This window comes from Oncorhynchus nerka, linkage group LG9a (genome assembly GCF_034236695.1).
Source record: "Oncorhynchus nerka isolate Pitt River linkage group LG9a, Oner_Uvic_2.0, whole genome shotgun sequence".
Classification (NCBI taxonomy): Eukaryota; Metazoa; Chordata; class Actinopteri; order Salmoniformes; family Salmonidae; genus Oncorhynchus; species Oncorhynchus nerka.
In genome coordinates, this window is record NC_088404.1 from 22668499 (window position 1) to 22684904 (window position 16406).

General features: G+C 41.5%; 1 protein-coding gene across 1 annotated transcript in view; it reads right to left on the minus strand.

Moving 5' to 3' along the window:
- The window catches only part of LOC115134064 (protein bicaudal D homolog 1-like), a 70563-nt gene extending 63381 nt beyond the window's left edge, over positions 1-7182 (minus strand). The window contains exons 1-2 of the mRNA XM_065022433.1: positions 7036-7182; positions 6630-6902 (exon numbers count right to left, since the gene is read on the minus strand). Coding sequence (XP_064878505.1) covers positions 6630-6902; positions 7036-7089 — 327 coding nt within the window. The 5' untranslated portion in view covers positions 7090-7182. The remainder of the gene's footprint in view (positions 1-6629; positions 6903-7035) is intronic.
- Between the last annotated feature and the right edge of the window lie 9224 nt (positions 7183-16406).

Here is a 16406-nt window from a genome sequence, read left to right on the forward strand (position 1 = left end):
TCTGACCAGTTTCCCAGTCCCTGACGATGAAAACATACCCACAGCATGATGCTGCCACCACCATGCTTCACTGTGGGGATGGTGTTCTCGGGGTGATGAGAGGTGTTGGGTTTGCCCCAGACATAGTGTTTTCCTTGATGGCCAAAATGCTCAATTTTAGTCTCATCGAACCAGAGAACCTTTTTTTTGTTATTTTTTAAAATCATGGATTTAATGGTGCTCCGTGGGATGCCCTGCCTATTGACTTTGGGGGGTGAATAGTTATGCATGCTCAAGTTTACATTTTTTGTGTACTTTCTTGTTTGTTTCACAAGAAAAAATATTTTGCATCTTCAAAGTGGTAGTGTTTATGTTGTGTTAATAAAATTCGACAAATTCCCCCCCAAAAATGTATTCCAGGTTGTAAGGCAACAAAATAGGAAAAATACTAAGGGGGTGAATATTTTCGCAAGCCACTGTTGTTGTTTTTAGGAAATTGTTAGATTACTTGTTAGATATTACTGCACTGTCGGAACTCGAAGTACAAGCATTTCGCTACACTCGCATTAACATCTGCTAACCATGTGTATGCGACCAATAACATCTGATTTGTTTTGAACTTGAGGGTAATGGAGACACCATCACTGTGGAAAGGGATCCAGCTGCAACCATGGAGTCCGGGCCTGTCACTAAAACACTGGTCTGTGAGTAAACGATGGACAACCCATGACAGCCAACCCGAATACTCTATAAACGCTGGGGATTCACCCATAAGAGATAAAAATGTATTGGCTGCTTTTAGTGCAACAGTACTAGAGCCTATTTCTGCTCTGTCCTTCAGGCATAACACAATAAGCATTATGCAACCGTCTGTGGAGAGCATGAAAATCGATGTTAGAAACATGCATATACAGTAAGCTACTGACATTGTTACTTTATATGGTTCCACACAGTGAGCACAGTGGCGGTTTGGTCTGTGTTTGGTCAGTGTTGGTGATTTTACGTCATTACCAGAACATCATTGCCAACATCTCATTATCAACACGTCATTACCGACATATTATTACCAACACGTCATTACAGACATGTCATTACCAACACGTCATTACCGTCATGTCATTAGCAACACCACGTTAGTTTTTGACATTTCTCAGGTATGGGTTCACCCCTGAGTCATGCTGATTGTCCATAGGAATGTGTCAGTGTGTAGAATGTAACCGCAGCTTTCTAGTCCAGTGTGGGCTGGTGTTGCTGAGCCCTCTGCTCTGACTGACCTAGTCTCTGAGAGAGACTCATCACTATAGTGGACCGACCATGCTGAGGCCCTGCCAAGTCAGCACAGCTAAGATCCGGCCAGGGCCCCCCAGCCAAGCCAGAGTGATGTGGCGACTTTTGTCTCTCCCGAGCCCGTACGGGAGTTGTAGCGATGAGATAAGATAGTAATTACTAACAATTGGATACCACGAAATTGGGGAGAAAATTAAAAAAATATATATATATATATATATATATAATTTGATCTCTGAGAAATGAAGGCAATAGATTGCACCCAAATTGCTCATTTTAATTTAGAGGATTCATATAATATTCAATGATTGTAGTACCTAACATCTGATTTTGAACTTTTTTTAAACAATGAGTAAATCATGAGGAATCCAAAGAAGTTGTCAAAAGTCATCAATGGACCCCCCAACACCCCCACCCAACACCCCACGCCAATCCCACCCCAACAATGAGTATACTGCTAGGCATTAGTATGTCTCTCTATTTCTCTCATATGCGATCGTCAGATGAAAGGGTGGCATCAACACAATACATACTCAAACAAATATCATGCTCTATACTACAACAAAATGCTTTGAAAATCAACATTTTATCAATCTGAATAAACAAGTATAAATACAAATTTAGCAGGAGGCCGAGTTCATTTTGATGATCTGCAATCTGAGTGCCAGTGAAAGCAAAAAAATATTCACACCATCCTTTGAAGTCCAGCTAGTGGAGCAGAATGCATACAACCCATAAATGCACACAGAACTAGCCATGATGCATGTAGAATTTAATATTTTAAGTTCCTCATCCAGAGCGTGCTATCCCACTGGGCACAGATGTCAATTAAATGTTTATTCCATCTTGGTTCAACATAAATTCATTGAAATTACATGGAAGCAACGTTGACCCAACCTGTGTGTGCCCAGTGGGATATTATCATGACTTTTTAATCTGGCCCATATATGCTCAGCCATGGATTAACAACAGAACACCCACTGTGTCGGTAGAAATAGAGAATGAGAGAAAGGGAATAAGTGAGCAGATGTTCTCCAATCAGTTCTTAGGCTCAGGTTGGCCACTCCCAGATTGAGTGCATGTGAACTACAGTATATAAGTGAAGTATTAAACTGGCTTTTGGGAAAAGGATAATGACAACATTTCTTTGGCTATAAAACATAAGACAAAACCAAGGAGTGAAATTCCACAACTATATCAGATTAGGAATCTTTAACACTAGATCATCGATGTGTAAAAGATCAACTTTCTTAGCCCAGGGCTAAACTTAATAAGTAGACAAGGGAACCCTGTCATTGGCTAGCTCCAAAAATATGGCGCTAATAACTTTCTAAGGTGTCTAAACCCAGGTCTAAGTGCAGTAGGGCTGACCACAATGACCCCAAACAACTGGTCGATTGTTTGTTCGTTAGGCTGTTGATCGACCGAGATTGTTTTAATCGAGCAGTAACAAATGTACATATATATTTGCGCCCATCTCAGTGAGCTTGATGGTCGGAGGCTCCATATGGAGAGTGTAACATAATTTCCTCCAGAGGCATGAGGAGGCCAAATCGAGCTGCATACTCCATCTCATTGCGCCTCCCACATTTTGTAACAATGCAGAGGGCTCTGTATAGCTCCGCATTGACACGATTGGTGGGCGTTATACATCCTGTATAAACACAAACTCACTTCCCTGACAACAGCTCTACACTGCTCTGTGAAGCGCAAGAAGTATGGAGTATGGAGAAGCTGGAGACTTATATTTCCCTCACATTTCCCTCACTTTAAACATCAGCTAACCGATTGTTGCAGCTGTACATAGTCCATCTGTAAATAGCCCACTCAATCTACCTACCTCATCCCCATACTGTTTTAATTTACCTTTCTGCTCTTTTGCACACCAGTTTATCTACTTGCACATCATCATCTGATCATCTATCACTCCAGTGTTCATTTGCTAAACTGTAATTACTTCGCTACTATTGCGTATTTATTGCCTTACCTCCTCAAGCCATTTGCACACACTGTATATAAACCTATTCTTTTCTATTGTGTTATCGACTGTACGCTTGTTTATTCCATGTGTAACTCTGTATTGTTGTTTGTGTCGCACTGCTTTGCTTTATCTTGGCCCGGTCGCAGTTGTAAATGAGAACTTGTTCTCAACTAGCTTACCTGGTTAAATAAAGGTGGAATACATTTTTTAAATGCCCTGACTTCTGCTGAGGCCATATAACCATGAAATGCTGCATAGCCAATACAGATGTCAGATTGAACATGCGCCCAGATGCACAATGCACTTCTCTCTCCAGAATGCGCTCTCTCCCGCCAATGTGTGCACATCCATTTAAGTGATAATGCCAGTGTTTGGAGGATATATTGTCACATTTGTTGTTCGTCGAGGGCCGGCCAACTGTGCCAATATGTCCTCCAAACACCGGCTTCGAGGGCATTATCACTTTTATTCAACGGGTTACCAACATATTCAAATAATGATTGACATATTTTTATTAAAAACGTTATTTTCATGAATTTTTTCATACTATTTTATCCTTCCACAATATATAGTCCTGACACAACTCTAGGGTTGCTACCCAAGCCGGCTGGTCGTTCGTTCTATCGGTTCAGTTGCTAGAGACGCGACCCAGACGTTCAGTCTTCTTGTTCTGCATCTATAGACTCGACCCAGTTGTTCGTTTTAAGTGTTCCATTGCCATACTGGCTGGCAACGTTCTTATCCCTTGCTTTCTAGCTAGCCAACTATGTCTAACTTACAGTCACATCAGAAAGCCAGAACAATAGCAAAGTAGATGCATTTGCAAATGTTTAAGACTAATAGCAAAGTAGATGCATTTGCAAATGTTTAAGCTGTTTTTTAGTGACATTTATTTGGATACATACATCACAATGAGCTAATGAGGTGCGGTCTCGATAACCACTCAGCTTGAAAGGGAAAATGTCCTGCTCTGATCCAGTGGAAAGGTCATAAAATAGGCTTACCTGATTACTTCTTATCGGTGCTTGACTTGGACTGGTACTGCTTATATTTAGTAGCAAGAGCTCTGAAATACCTTCAAGCTAATATTCTGTAAGAGGAACAGGAGCTCAAGCAGTAGAACATTTGGTACTCAGCTCCGGTGAGCTCCTGCCCAAGTCAAGCACTGCTTCTTATCCCTTTCGCAAATAGCCTACAGCTGCTTCGGTCCCGAGCTCACTGGCGGAGGGACCTGAAGGCCCAGAATATTTCATAAATTGTTGCTAGTTCGCTAGTGTAAGCTTCAGGCCAGACCCAAGTTAAAAGTTGATACAATGTTTCAAGTTCGTTACATACAGGCCATGTGTAGCCAATGAGATTCATAGGATATTAATTTTTATCAGGATATTTTCTACCTGCAGGCTGCAATGTTTTTATTTGTTGACTTTATGTAGGCTATTTTTATATAGTTGGCAATGGCAAAATAAGTTACTGTTTCACAAAAATGTGCACAGGAAAACCATAACTGGTACACAGAAATAGTAAGATAAATTGGCATTCAACATGAGAAAGTTTGCCGACTCCTCATTACCATTACTCATTAGGTTACGTTTTTTTTCTTTCTAGTTTCTAGATCTCTGGCGCCCTCTTGAGGCATCTGTCTTATTTAATCAAACCGTAAGCTTAAAGCATCAGACAAGCTCAATGAATATAGTTGATTTCATTAAATTTATTTAATTATATATGTAAAAATACACCTTTAAAAATGTCGACCAATCAATTGGTCGAAAAAACAGAAAACTTCCGGTCGATCAAGATTGTTTTTATTCGGGGAAGCACTAAAGTGCAGTTTAAACCAGGCTTTAGAAGTGCTTGTTACCCATGTACAGTATTGTAACAGATGACTCTGGTTAAATCTGATATAGAACCGGGCTGCTTTGCAAAGGGAAGTTATTCCATATCAAACTGCCATTACTGCCCACCTCTCTCGCCACGTCCACCATCCTTGCCTCCAGTCTCTCCTCCCAATAGCCCTATAGCTTCCCCATGTCCATAAGGACCTTGCGCTTTGAACTCTGTCAGCAGCTGCCCCTTCCTGTTGCTTTATGCATGTTTGCAGTAATGACAGAATTCATTTTTAAAAATCATACGTTATTCAAGCTCTAGCAAGTGGAGGCAGACAAAACTCAGTACCTATGGAGTTTATGATATTCTTTACAGTAACAATGAAACACTTCAGAAATGAATAACACAATACAGCTTCTGGCTGGCTCTTTATGGGAAGAAAACAACTAAAGTGTAAATGTCACTAACATACGTGATACAGAGGGGGAATATCTGGTCTATGGTGACATTTTTACATATTCTATCCATGTTCATTGTCATCTAAAATTATAGTATATGGTAGAACTGATAGAACTGTATTACTTATTAGCCCACAATGACCTCCCAGCAGCAACCCCATGCCCATGGGTCAACTAACCCACAGATACAAACATACACATACATTTTCCCTGACACCCAAAAGTACTCGTTACATTTTTTTGCACACCAATATCTCTACCTGTACATGACCATCTGATCATTTATCACTCCAGTGTTAATCTGCAAAATTGTAATTATTAATTATTAATAATAAATTGTAATTATTTAACTTGAGCCATTTTCTATTACGGTATCATTACTTTTACTCAAGTATGACAATTTGGTACTTTTTGCACCACTGTGTTTATAAAAGCACAATTGACTCCAGTAGCAACAGGAGCTGCAGCAGCAGCTCTTGCTCTGTCTGACAGATTTTCCGCTTAAACTAGGCTCTGTATCTGTATGTTGTGCGCATGTGACAAGTAAGAATCATAATAACTAACGAAAATACACAAGCACCAATTCCACTAAATTATGCAAATGAATCTATATTTACATTGAATGGTTGTTTTCATCAAGGAATAGGCTAAACATGTTTAGTTAGCAATGGGATTGTTTTGTTCTCCCAGACATTGGCTGGTGCCAATTTTATTTATTGCTTTTCTTTTTTGTTGTAAAGTCAGATATTATCAGCTAATGGAAACACTGACACACTGACACACACACGCACACACACACGCGCGCGCACACACGCACGCACGCACGCACGCACGCACACACACACACACACACACATTTTCCATACAAATAATATGTCATTAATGTCTCAGAATTGACCAACATATGGCAATAAGCTCACCCAAATTTAAATAAACATGCTATAGTTTATATACAATAAATGTATCTTGCCATTTCATGTAGCCTACCTAGTAAAAGGATCTAATAATAGGTTTGGTCCTGATTGACCCATACAGCATTGAATTCTCTTGAATAAGGAAAGAAAGGCTGTATCCTACTGTAAACATGCTGTATAACCTACCTCTTGTAATTGTTCCAACTCTTGCTTCAGCGTCTCCTGTTCCGATTCCAGATCGGCATACTGGTGCTTTAGAGTCTGGTTCTCATCCAACACAACAAGACCGCATTCTGCCGCCCTTATCTTCTCTCTGTTCGCTTCCGCAAGTTCCTGGGTAAGCCGCTCCACCTTCGCCCGGTACTGATCCACAGTCTCCCCGCATCCTCCACCGGCAGCCATCGCCCTTCTCTCCCTGTCTCCTTGCGTTGGACACGCAGAGGCGGAAGTTGGAGGATGCTGAAACAAACGCAGCGGAACCAACCCCACTGTTAAATGTGGGAAAGCCAGGTGGAATACGAATAGGCTATTGCAGAACAGCACCAAAACAAATGCTGTTTCTATCAGTGAAAGATGACGACTATTAGCCTACTTCAATTGAGGGGTCGTAGCATAATGATACATTACGGTAGAGTGATCTCTTCATCAATTCTTTATGATCATTTTTGATTATTCACGGGGTGCAGGACGCCATCTCTCGATTTTTATGAAGAAAAGTGGTCCACGAAGCACCCATCTCTCATGGCGTCACTAGGACTACACGTCGACGCATCTTGCCTGTCAACGCTGAGAAAATAAAATGTATTGTCTGAGTACATTTTAATAGGCTTACCTGAAACCTGTGAAGGTCAGAATTTAGAAAAATATACAATTATTAGGCAAATATTATGTTTAGAGATACCGAAAAGGTTATCTTCTTAAGAGATATTGGATTCAATCACTGTCAATATTCGTGTTTTATGCTGAAGAAATGACCAAACCATATAGGCCCATGTCTATGGTGTATTATATGCATAAAATAATTGAAATGTTAAATTAGCTTCATTATGCTACAAAAAAAAAAAAAAAAAAAATACAAGCAGAGTCATTTGAACTGGGTTAATGTTGGTTACATTAATTGCACTCAACATTGTCATCTAATGGATGATACAGGAACATCCCACATCAAAGCAATGGCCAGTAAGGATCATAACTTACAGTGCTTGCTTCAGGCAGTTTTTTAAAGAAGAAACCTATTGACAGAAATGTATATACCTGATTGTTCACTTCTTCCAAATGACCGACAAAGGAAACAGGTCGCAACTTATGGTCTTTCTGACCTACTTTTTTTTTTCTTTCACAAACACCTGTCTGAAAAATGCCTTTGATGGGGGACACTATCTATTCAAAAGTATGTGGACACCCCTTCAAATAAGTGGATTCGGCTATTTCAGCCACACCCGTTGCTGACAGATGTATAAAATTTAGCACACAGCCATGCAATCTCCATTGGCATTAGAATGGCCTTACTGAAGAACTCAGTGACTTGGCACTGTCATAGGCAACGTGGCACCGTCATAGGATGCTACCTTCCCAACAAATCAGTTTGTCACATTTCTGCCCTGCTAGAGCTGCCCCGTTCAACTGTAAGTGCTGTTATTTTAAAGTGGAAACATCTAGCAGCAACAACGGCTCAGTGGTAGGCCTAACAAGCTCACAGAATGGGACCGCCGACTGTTGAAGCGCGTAGCACCTGCACACAAGCCTAAGATCACGATGCGCAATCCCAAGCGTTGGATGGAGTGGTGTAAAGCTTGCCGTCATTGGACTCTGGAACAGTGGAAACACGTTCTCTGGAGTGATGAATCACGCTTCACCATCTGGCAGTCCGCCGGATTAATCTGGGTTTGGTGGATGCTAGGTGAATGCGGCAACAGTTTGGGGAAGGTCTTTTCCTCTTTCAGCATGACAATGCCCCCTTGCACAAAGTGAGGTCCATACAGAAATAGTTTGTTGAGATTGGTGTGGAAGAACTTGACTGGCATGCACAGAGCCCTGACCGCAACCTCACGGAACACCTTAGGGATGAATTGGAACGTCAACTGCGAGCCAGGCTTAATCGCACAACATCAGTCACCACAGCAATGTTCCAACATCTAGTGGAAAGCCTTCCCAGAAGAGTGGAGGCTGTTATAGCAGCAAAGGGGGGACCAACTCCATATTAATGCCCATGATGTTGGAATGAGATGTTCGACAAATCCAAAATGGCACCATTTGGCCCCATATAGTAATTACTTCAAGTCAAGTGAAGTTTATTTGTCACATGCACAGGATACACATGGTGTACACAGTATAGTGAAATGCGTACTTGCAGATTCACCTCTCAAAAATGTGACAGTAATACAAATGGAAGTAATTCATTTGAAAAATAGTACTAAATAGAAGCTCAGTGGAATAAATATAGAATAAATGAAGTCTAATAAAATGCAATTGTACTACAGAAAATGTGAGTGTTTTTTATTCGTTAATCATTTCACTTTCCACAGGCACCTTTACTTAACTAATTGGTGTATCAGCATTGTTAATATGTATAAGTGATAAATAAGAATATGTATTTTTTTCAGGTATAAGCAGACAATTTTACTCCAAAGTGAGTTATACAGTTAACTCATTCCGTATGTGGTCCTTTCAGAAACCAAAATGGTCTATTATGAGGTTGCAAGCACTATATGTTCCAACATTCTGAGTCATTTGAACCATAACAGTACCAGATATGTACTGTATCTTGTCTAGGACAAGATACACTGTATTCTTTTTGGATTTATTTGACCATTAAAAAAACATAAAATACAACCACATTATGTGGACACAATGCACTTACAATCGTCAAGGATGACACAAAAAAATGTTTAAAAGGTTATAGCCTGTCTACATTTTGTCAGTATGGGTCAAGTATAGCTGAAATTCTTGGAAATGTAGTTCTCTGAATTCACCATCTGACCCGTAAATAACCCCAGCTCAAATGAAGATAAGGAGAGCTATAGCTCAATATAACAACACACCCATAGAAAGCATAAGGAAGGGAAGGGCTGCTAGGGCACGCAATAGTAGATCTTTGTAGACTATAAACACATTGAGAAAAAATGTGAAAGTCAAACGGGTATGTCATACGATAGTGACACTATCTTAGATTTACAAGAGGAGGTAGTGTGATGAGACCTAAACCTTCTGTCCTGCAGATAATTATGCCATTAAACCGTTGTACTCAGAAATACACTTCTCACATAATATCCGTATTGAGAGTTATCACCAAAACACAAGTACTGTAGGTTGAATAAGCAGCTTCAGATACAATCTGTTGTAAATAAAGGGCTTTATATATGGAAATGTACACTTTCACATATATTTATAGCATTAGAAGTCCTAGAATAGGGATTATCATCAATGTTAAACAAGATTTTCAGAACCACAGCCGCATGATAAATACAGACACCATACAAATGTCATCATTAGGAATTAGATGTATTACAGTATTTATTTATGTATGTGTATTCATGTATTTACAATATCATTATACAATTCAACATATCTGGATGAGTGGAGAGTGAGTTGATAAAAAAAACACAAAAATGTTATTCACTTTACTCAGCCATATTGCTTTATCTGTGAGAGATAATACTCAATTATCAATTCATTCATCAGTTTCAACAGCTTCTGAGATAGCAGCATCATGATTCCCTCATCACGGACACAGATGACAACATACAGACACATCCTATTTACAAAGCTTTTGAAGATACATTTCTTTAGTGTTCATTGTGTCAACTGAAAGTGACTAGTGGGATGAGGTGTGGCAACATAGGTAGAAAAGGTTGGAACGGCAATATCCCTGGATAAAGCTTTTGTAGTAGTTGCAATGGCCCGTACTGTAGTGAGCAAGCATTCAACGGAAACAGAGAGATAGCCTCTTCACCCTGTTTTGTCATGGAAACAAATGACAGGATCATTTTATTGAAGTTTTTGTCAACTGTCTCAAGTATGACTCACGTCTTATACAATCACATGGCCAAAAGTTTGAGAATGACACAAATATACATTTTTACAAACTGCTGCCTCAGTTTGTATGATGGCAATTTGCATATACTCCAGAATGTTATGAAGAGTGATCAGATGAATTGCAATTAATTGCAAAGTCCTTCTTTGCCATGCAAATGAACTGAATCCCCCAAAAACATATCCACTGCATTTCAGCCCTGCCACAAAAGGACCAGCTGATATCATGTCAGTGATTTTCTCGTTAACACAGGTGTGAGTGTTGACGAGTGTCACGCCCTGACCGTAGAGAGCGTTTTATGTTTCTATTTTGGTTTGGTCAGGGTGTGAGGGTGGGCAGTCTATGTTCCATGTTCTATGATTTTCTATTTCTATGTGTTTGGCCGGGTGTGGTTCTCAATCAGAGGCAGCTGTCTATCGTTGTCTCTGATTGAGAACCATACTTAGGTACCCTTTTCCCCCACCTGTTTTGTGGGAAGTTAACTTTGTCTTCGTTCAGGGCACATAGCGCAAAGCTTCACGGTTTGGTTTTTGTTCTTCATTTGGTTGGTGTAATTTTTTGAATAAAGAGGAAATGTACGCTTACCATGCTGCACCTTGGTTCAGTCCTTCAGCCAGCCGAGACAACAAGGACAAGGCTGGAGGTCACTCTGTCATGCTGATTGAGTTCGAATAACAGACTGGAAGCTTCAAAAGGAGTATGGGGCTTGGAATCATTGTTCTTCCTCTGTCAGCCATGGTTATCTGCAAGGAAACATGTGCCGTCATCATTGCTTTGCACAAAATGGGCTTCACAGGCAAGGACATTGCTGCCAGTAAGATTGCACCTAAATCAACACTTTATCAGATCATCAAGAACTTCAAGGAGAGCCGTTCAATTGTTGTGAAGAAGGCTTCAGGGTGCCCAAGAAAGGCCAGCAAGCGCCAGGACCGTCTCCTAAAGTTGATTCAGCTGCGGGATCGGGGCACCACCAGTACAGAGCTTGCTCAGGAATGGCAGCAGGCAGGTGTGAGTGCATCTGCACACACAGTGAGGCGAAGACTTGCCTAAGAACACAGCCATGAATAAAGAATGGCACCAACACATCTTCAGAGAGCAACTTCTCCCAACCATTCAGGAACAGTTTGGGGACGAACAATGCCTTTTCCAGCATGATGGAGCACCTTGCCATAAGGCAAAAGTGATAACTAAGTGGCTCGGGGAACAAAGCATTGATATTTTGGGTCCATGGCCAGGAAACTCCCCAGACCTTAATCCCATTGAAAACTTGTGGTCAATCCTCAAGAGGCGGGTGGACAAACAAAAACTCACAAATTCTGACAAACTCCAAGCATTGATTATGCAAGAATGGGCTGCCATCAGTCAGGATGTGGCCTAGAAGTTAATTGACAACATGCCAGGGCGGATTGCAGATGTCTTGAAAAATAAGGGTCAACACTGCAAATATTGACTCTTTGCATCAACTTCATGTAATTGTCAGTAAAAGCCTTTGACAATTCTGAAATGCTTGTAATTATACTTCAGTATTCCATAGTAACATCTGACAAAAAAATCCAAAGACACTGAAGCAGCAAAACTTTGTGGAAATTAATATTTGTGTAATTCTCAAAACTTTTGGCCACGACTGTCCTGTCAGTGGAGGCTGCTGAGGGGAGGACGGCTCATAATAATGGCTGGAATGGAGTATATGGAATGGTATAAAACACACAATGGTTTGATACCATTCCATTCACTCCATTCCGGACATTACTATGAGTCGGCCTCCCCTCAGCAGCCTCCACTGTATACTGAGTATCTGTATCCTGGGTTGCCTAGTGTTTAGAGCGTTGGGCTAGTAACCGGAAGGTTGCAAGTTCAAATCCCCTAGCTGACAAGATACAACTCTGTCGTTCTGCCCCTGAACAGTCAGTTAACCCATTAACCTTGTGTCACCTTTTCTTTTCACTGCTGCATGTTTTACTACCAGCGCAGTTTGAACAGTGCTGAACACACGTATCTACTACTTCATCGTTATCTAAAATAGCAACACTAGCTATATCTGAAAGGATATTTAATTATATATAGTTGTGTAATTCTAATAAATTTAATAAATGTAATGTTATGAAACTTTAGTTAAGAATATCTTGTGTTGTGCGTGTCATGTTGTAAGTGTTGCTGCTCTTCCTTGTCTACAGGTATATTACCCACATATCTTTACCTTTACTTCTCTGGCTTCCACATTAACTCTCATACACTATGCCTGAGTTTACACAGGCAGCCCAATTCTGATCTTTATTTCACTTGTTTGGATTTTTAAAAGATCAGAATTAGGCTTTTGACCAATCAGAAAAGCTCTGAAAAATATCTAATGTGATTGGTCAATCAACCAATTTAGAGTAAAAAAGATCAGAATTGGGCTGCCTGTGTAAATGCAGCCTACTTTGCTTCACTTTTCAGTCTGCTGTTTGTGAGGGACTTCTTACGGTACTACAGAGCAGAGCCATCGAAGGTTTGAGGGTGTCTCTCTCTAGTGGTGGAGAAAAGTATGGCAGTAAAATATCTTTATTTTCTCCTATAGGAGATTTTGGATTAGATCACAGTCCAATAACATCAACGTAATAATTTAGTTTGTAAAATATCACCTGTCTGAAGATTGCTTGTATTCAATTGACACAGAAACGTTTGTGTTTTCATACATTATACTGAAAGCAGCTGACACCTTACCAAACCAGATTGGGGAGCACCAGGAAGGACACCATGTCCCACTTATTTTTTGGATGGCACAGAGAGAGATGTCCACACAACACAGAGAGAGTTTTAAGCCTCAATGTTTACCTTTTTGTGACAGGTTTTGTACTCTGGTGTTATCATGCCAATGTGTTTCATCTACCTTTTTTTAATTTTACCTTTATTTAACTAGGCAAGTCAGTTAAGTAAAAATTCTTATTTATAATGACAGCCTACCCCGTCAAAACCCTGAATATCCTTGAATATCCAAGATGGCTTAGCAGTCAGACGTCTTTGTCCTTAGTCTTGTCGTGTCCCATGTATTTATCTTTTTATATATTTTTCTTCGCATATCTTTTTTATATTTTTCTAAACCTCAACTTCAAAATACTCTCCTGCTACCTGCCTCACCCAATGTGGTGTGGATCTGTTTTTTTCTAAAGTATTTTTATTTACCTCGGAACCGGAATCCCCCAACAGAAGCTAGCCAGCTCACAAGCTACTAGCTAGTAGTCAGCTAACCACTGCTAACGGTCATCAGCTAACCTTTAGCTCGGAAAGCTCTCGCCAGTTTGTACAACGCGATTCACACCAGAGCATACCGGACCTATTTTCTCTCTGAACCTTTTCACCTGGATCATCGCAGCTAGCTAGCTGCAATCTGAGTGACTACTCCTGGCTAAAGTCTCTGTCCCGAAGCAAGCACCAATTAGCCTGGAGCTAGCCCATGCTAGGCCCATCTCCCAGCTAGCTGAAGAGGCCCATCGGCCACTGCTGGGCTACAATACCCGGACCCCTTCTACTGCTCCCTCGCGATGTCCCTCTAAGGCCCTACTGCTAGCTTGCTAGCCCCGGCCTGCTAGCTGTCTGAATCGCAGTGTCTCCAGCCTGCCCAACCACTCACTGGACCCCTACGATCACTCAGCTACGTATGTCTCTCCCTAATATCAGTATGCCTTGTCCATTACTGTCCGGGTTAGTGATGGTCTTATTTCACTGTAGAGCCTCTAGCCCTGCTCAATATGCCTTAACCAATCATTTAGTTCCACCTCCACATATGCGGTGACATCACCTGGTTTAAATGTCTCTAGAGTCAATATCTCTCTCATCATTACTTAATGCTTAGGTTTACCTCCAATGTACTCACATCCTACCATACCTTTGTCTGTACATTATGCCTTGAATCTATTCTATCGCACCCAGAAACCTGCTCCTTTCACTCTCTGTTCCGAACACACTTGACGACCAGTTCTGATAGCCTTTAGCCATACCCTTATCCTACTCCTCCTCTGTTCCTCTGGTGATGTAGAGGTTAATCCAGGCCCTGCAGTGCCTAACTCCACTCCTACTCCCCAGGTGCTCTCATTTGTTGACTTCTGTAACCGTAAAAACCTTGGTTTCATGCATGTTAACATTAGACGCCTCCTCCCTAAGTTTGTTTTTATCAGTGCTTTAGCACACTCTGCCAACCCAGATGTCTAGGACACTGTAAAATCCATGGAGAATAAGAGCACCTCCTCCCAGCTGCCCACTGCACTGAGGCTAGGAAACACAATCACCACCAATAAATCCATGATAATTGAGAATTTCAATAAGCATTTCTCTACGGCTGGCCATGCTTTCCACCTGGCTACCCCTACCCCGGTCAACAGCCTTGCACCCCACACAGCAACTCGCCCAAACCTCCCCCATTTCTCCTTCACCAAAATCCAGATAGCTGATGTTCTGAAAGAGCTGCACATTCTGGACCCCTTCAAATCAGCTGGGCTAGACAATCTTTCTAAAATGATCTGCCGAAATTGTTGCAACCCCTATTACTAGACTGTTCAACCTCTCTTTTGTATCGTCTGAGATTCATAAAGATTGGAAAGCTGCCGTGGTCATCCCCTCTTCAAAGGGGGAGACACTCTAGACCCAAACTGCTACAGACCTATATCTATCCTACCCTGCCGTTCTAAGGTCTTCCAAAACCAAGTTAACAAACAGATCACCGACCATTTTGAATCCCACCGTACCTTCTCCGCTATGCAATCTGGTTTCAGAGCTGGTCACGGGTGCACCTCAGCCACGCTCAAGGTCCTAATTTATATCATAACTGCCATTGATAAGAGACATTACTATGCAGCCTTATTCATCGACCTGGCCAAGGCTTTCGACTCTGTAAATCACCACATTCTTATCATCAGACTCAACAGCCTTGGTTTCTCAAATGATTGCCTCACCTGGTTCACCAACTACTTCTCTGATAGAGTTCAGTGTGTCAAATCAGAGGGCCTGTTGTCCGGACCTCTCTGTGGGGGTGCCACAGGGTTCAAATCTCGGGCCAACTCTATTCTCTCTAAACATCAATGATGTTGCTCTTGCTGCTGGTGATTCTCTGATCCACCTCTACGCAGACGACACCATTCTGTATACCTCTGGCCCTTCTTTGGACACTGTGTTCACTAACCTCCAGACGAGCTTCAATGCCATACAACTATCCTTCCGTGGCCTCCAACTGCTCTTAAATGCAAGTAAATCTAATTGCATGCTCTTCAACCGATCGCTGCTCGCACCTGCCTGCCCGACCAGCATCACTACTCTGGATGGTTCTGATTTAGAATATGTGGACAACTACAAATACCTAGGTGTTTGGTTAGACTTTAAACTCTCCTTCCAGGCTCACATTAAGCATCTCCAATTCAAAATTAACTCTAGAATCAGGTTCCTATTTCACAACAAAGCATCCTTCACTCATGCTGCCAAACATGCCCTCGTAAAACTGACCATCCTACCGATCCTCGACTTTGGCGGTATCATTTACAAAATAGCCTCCAACACTCTACTCAACAAATTTGATGCAGTCTATCACAGTGCCATCCGTTTTGTCACCAAAGCCCCATATACTACCCACCACTGCGACCTGTACACTCTCGTTGGCTGGCCCTCGCTTCATACTCGTCGCCAAACCCACTGGCTCCAGGCCATCTACAAGTCTCTGCTAGGTAAAGCCCCGCCTTATCTCAGCTCACTGGTCACCATAGCAGCACCCACCCGTAGCACGCGCTCCAGCAGGTATATCTCACTGGTCACCCCCAAAGCCAATTCTTCCTTTGGCTGTCTCTTCTTCCAGTTCTCTGCTGCCAATGACTGGAACAAACTGCAAAAATCAATGAAGCTGGAGACTCATATCTCCCTCACTAGCTTTAAGCACCAGCGGTCAGAGCAGCTCACAGATCACTGCA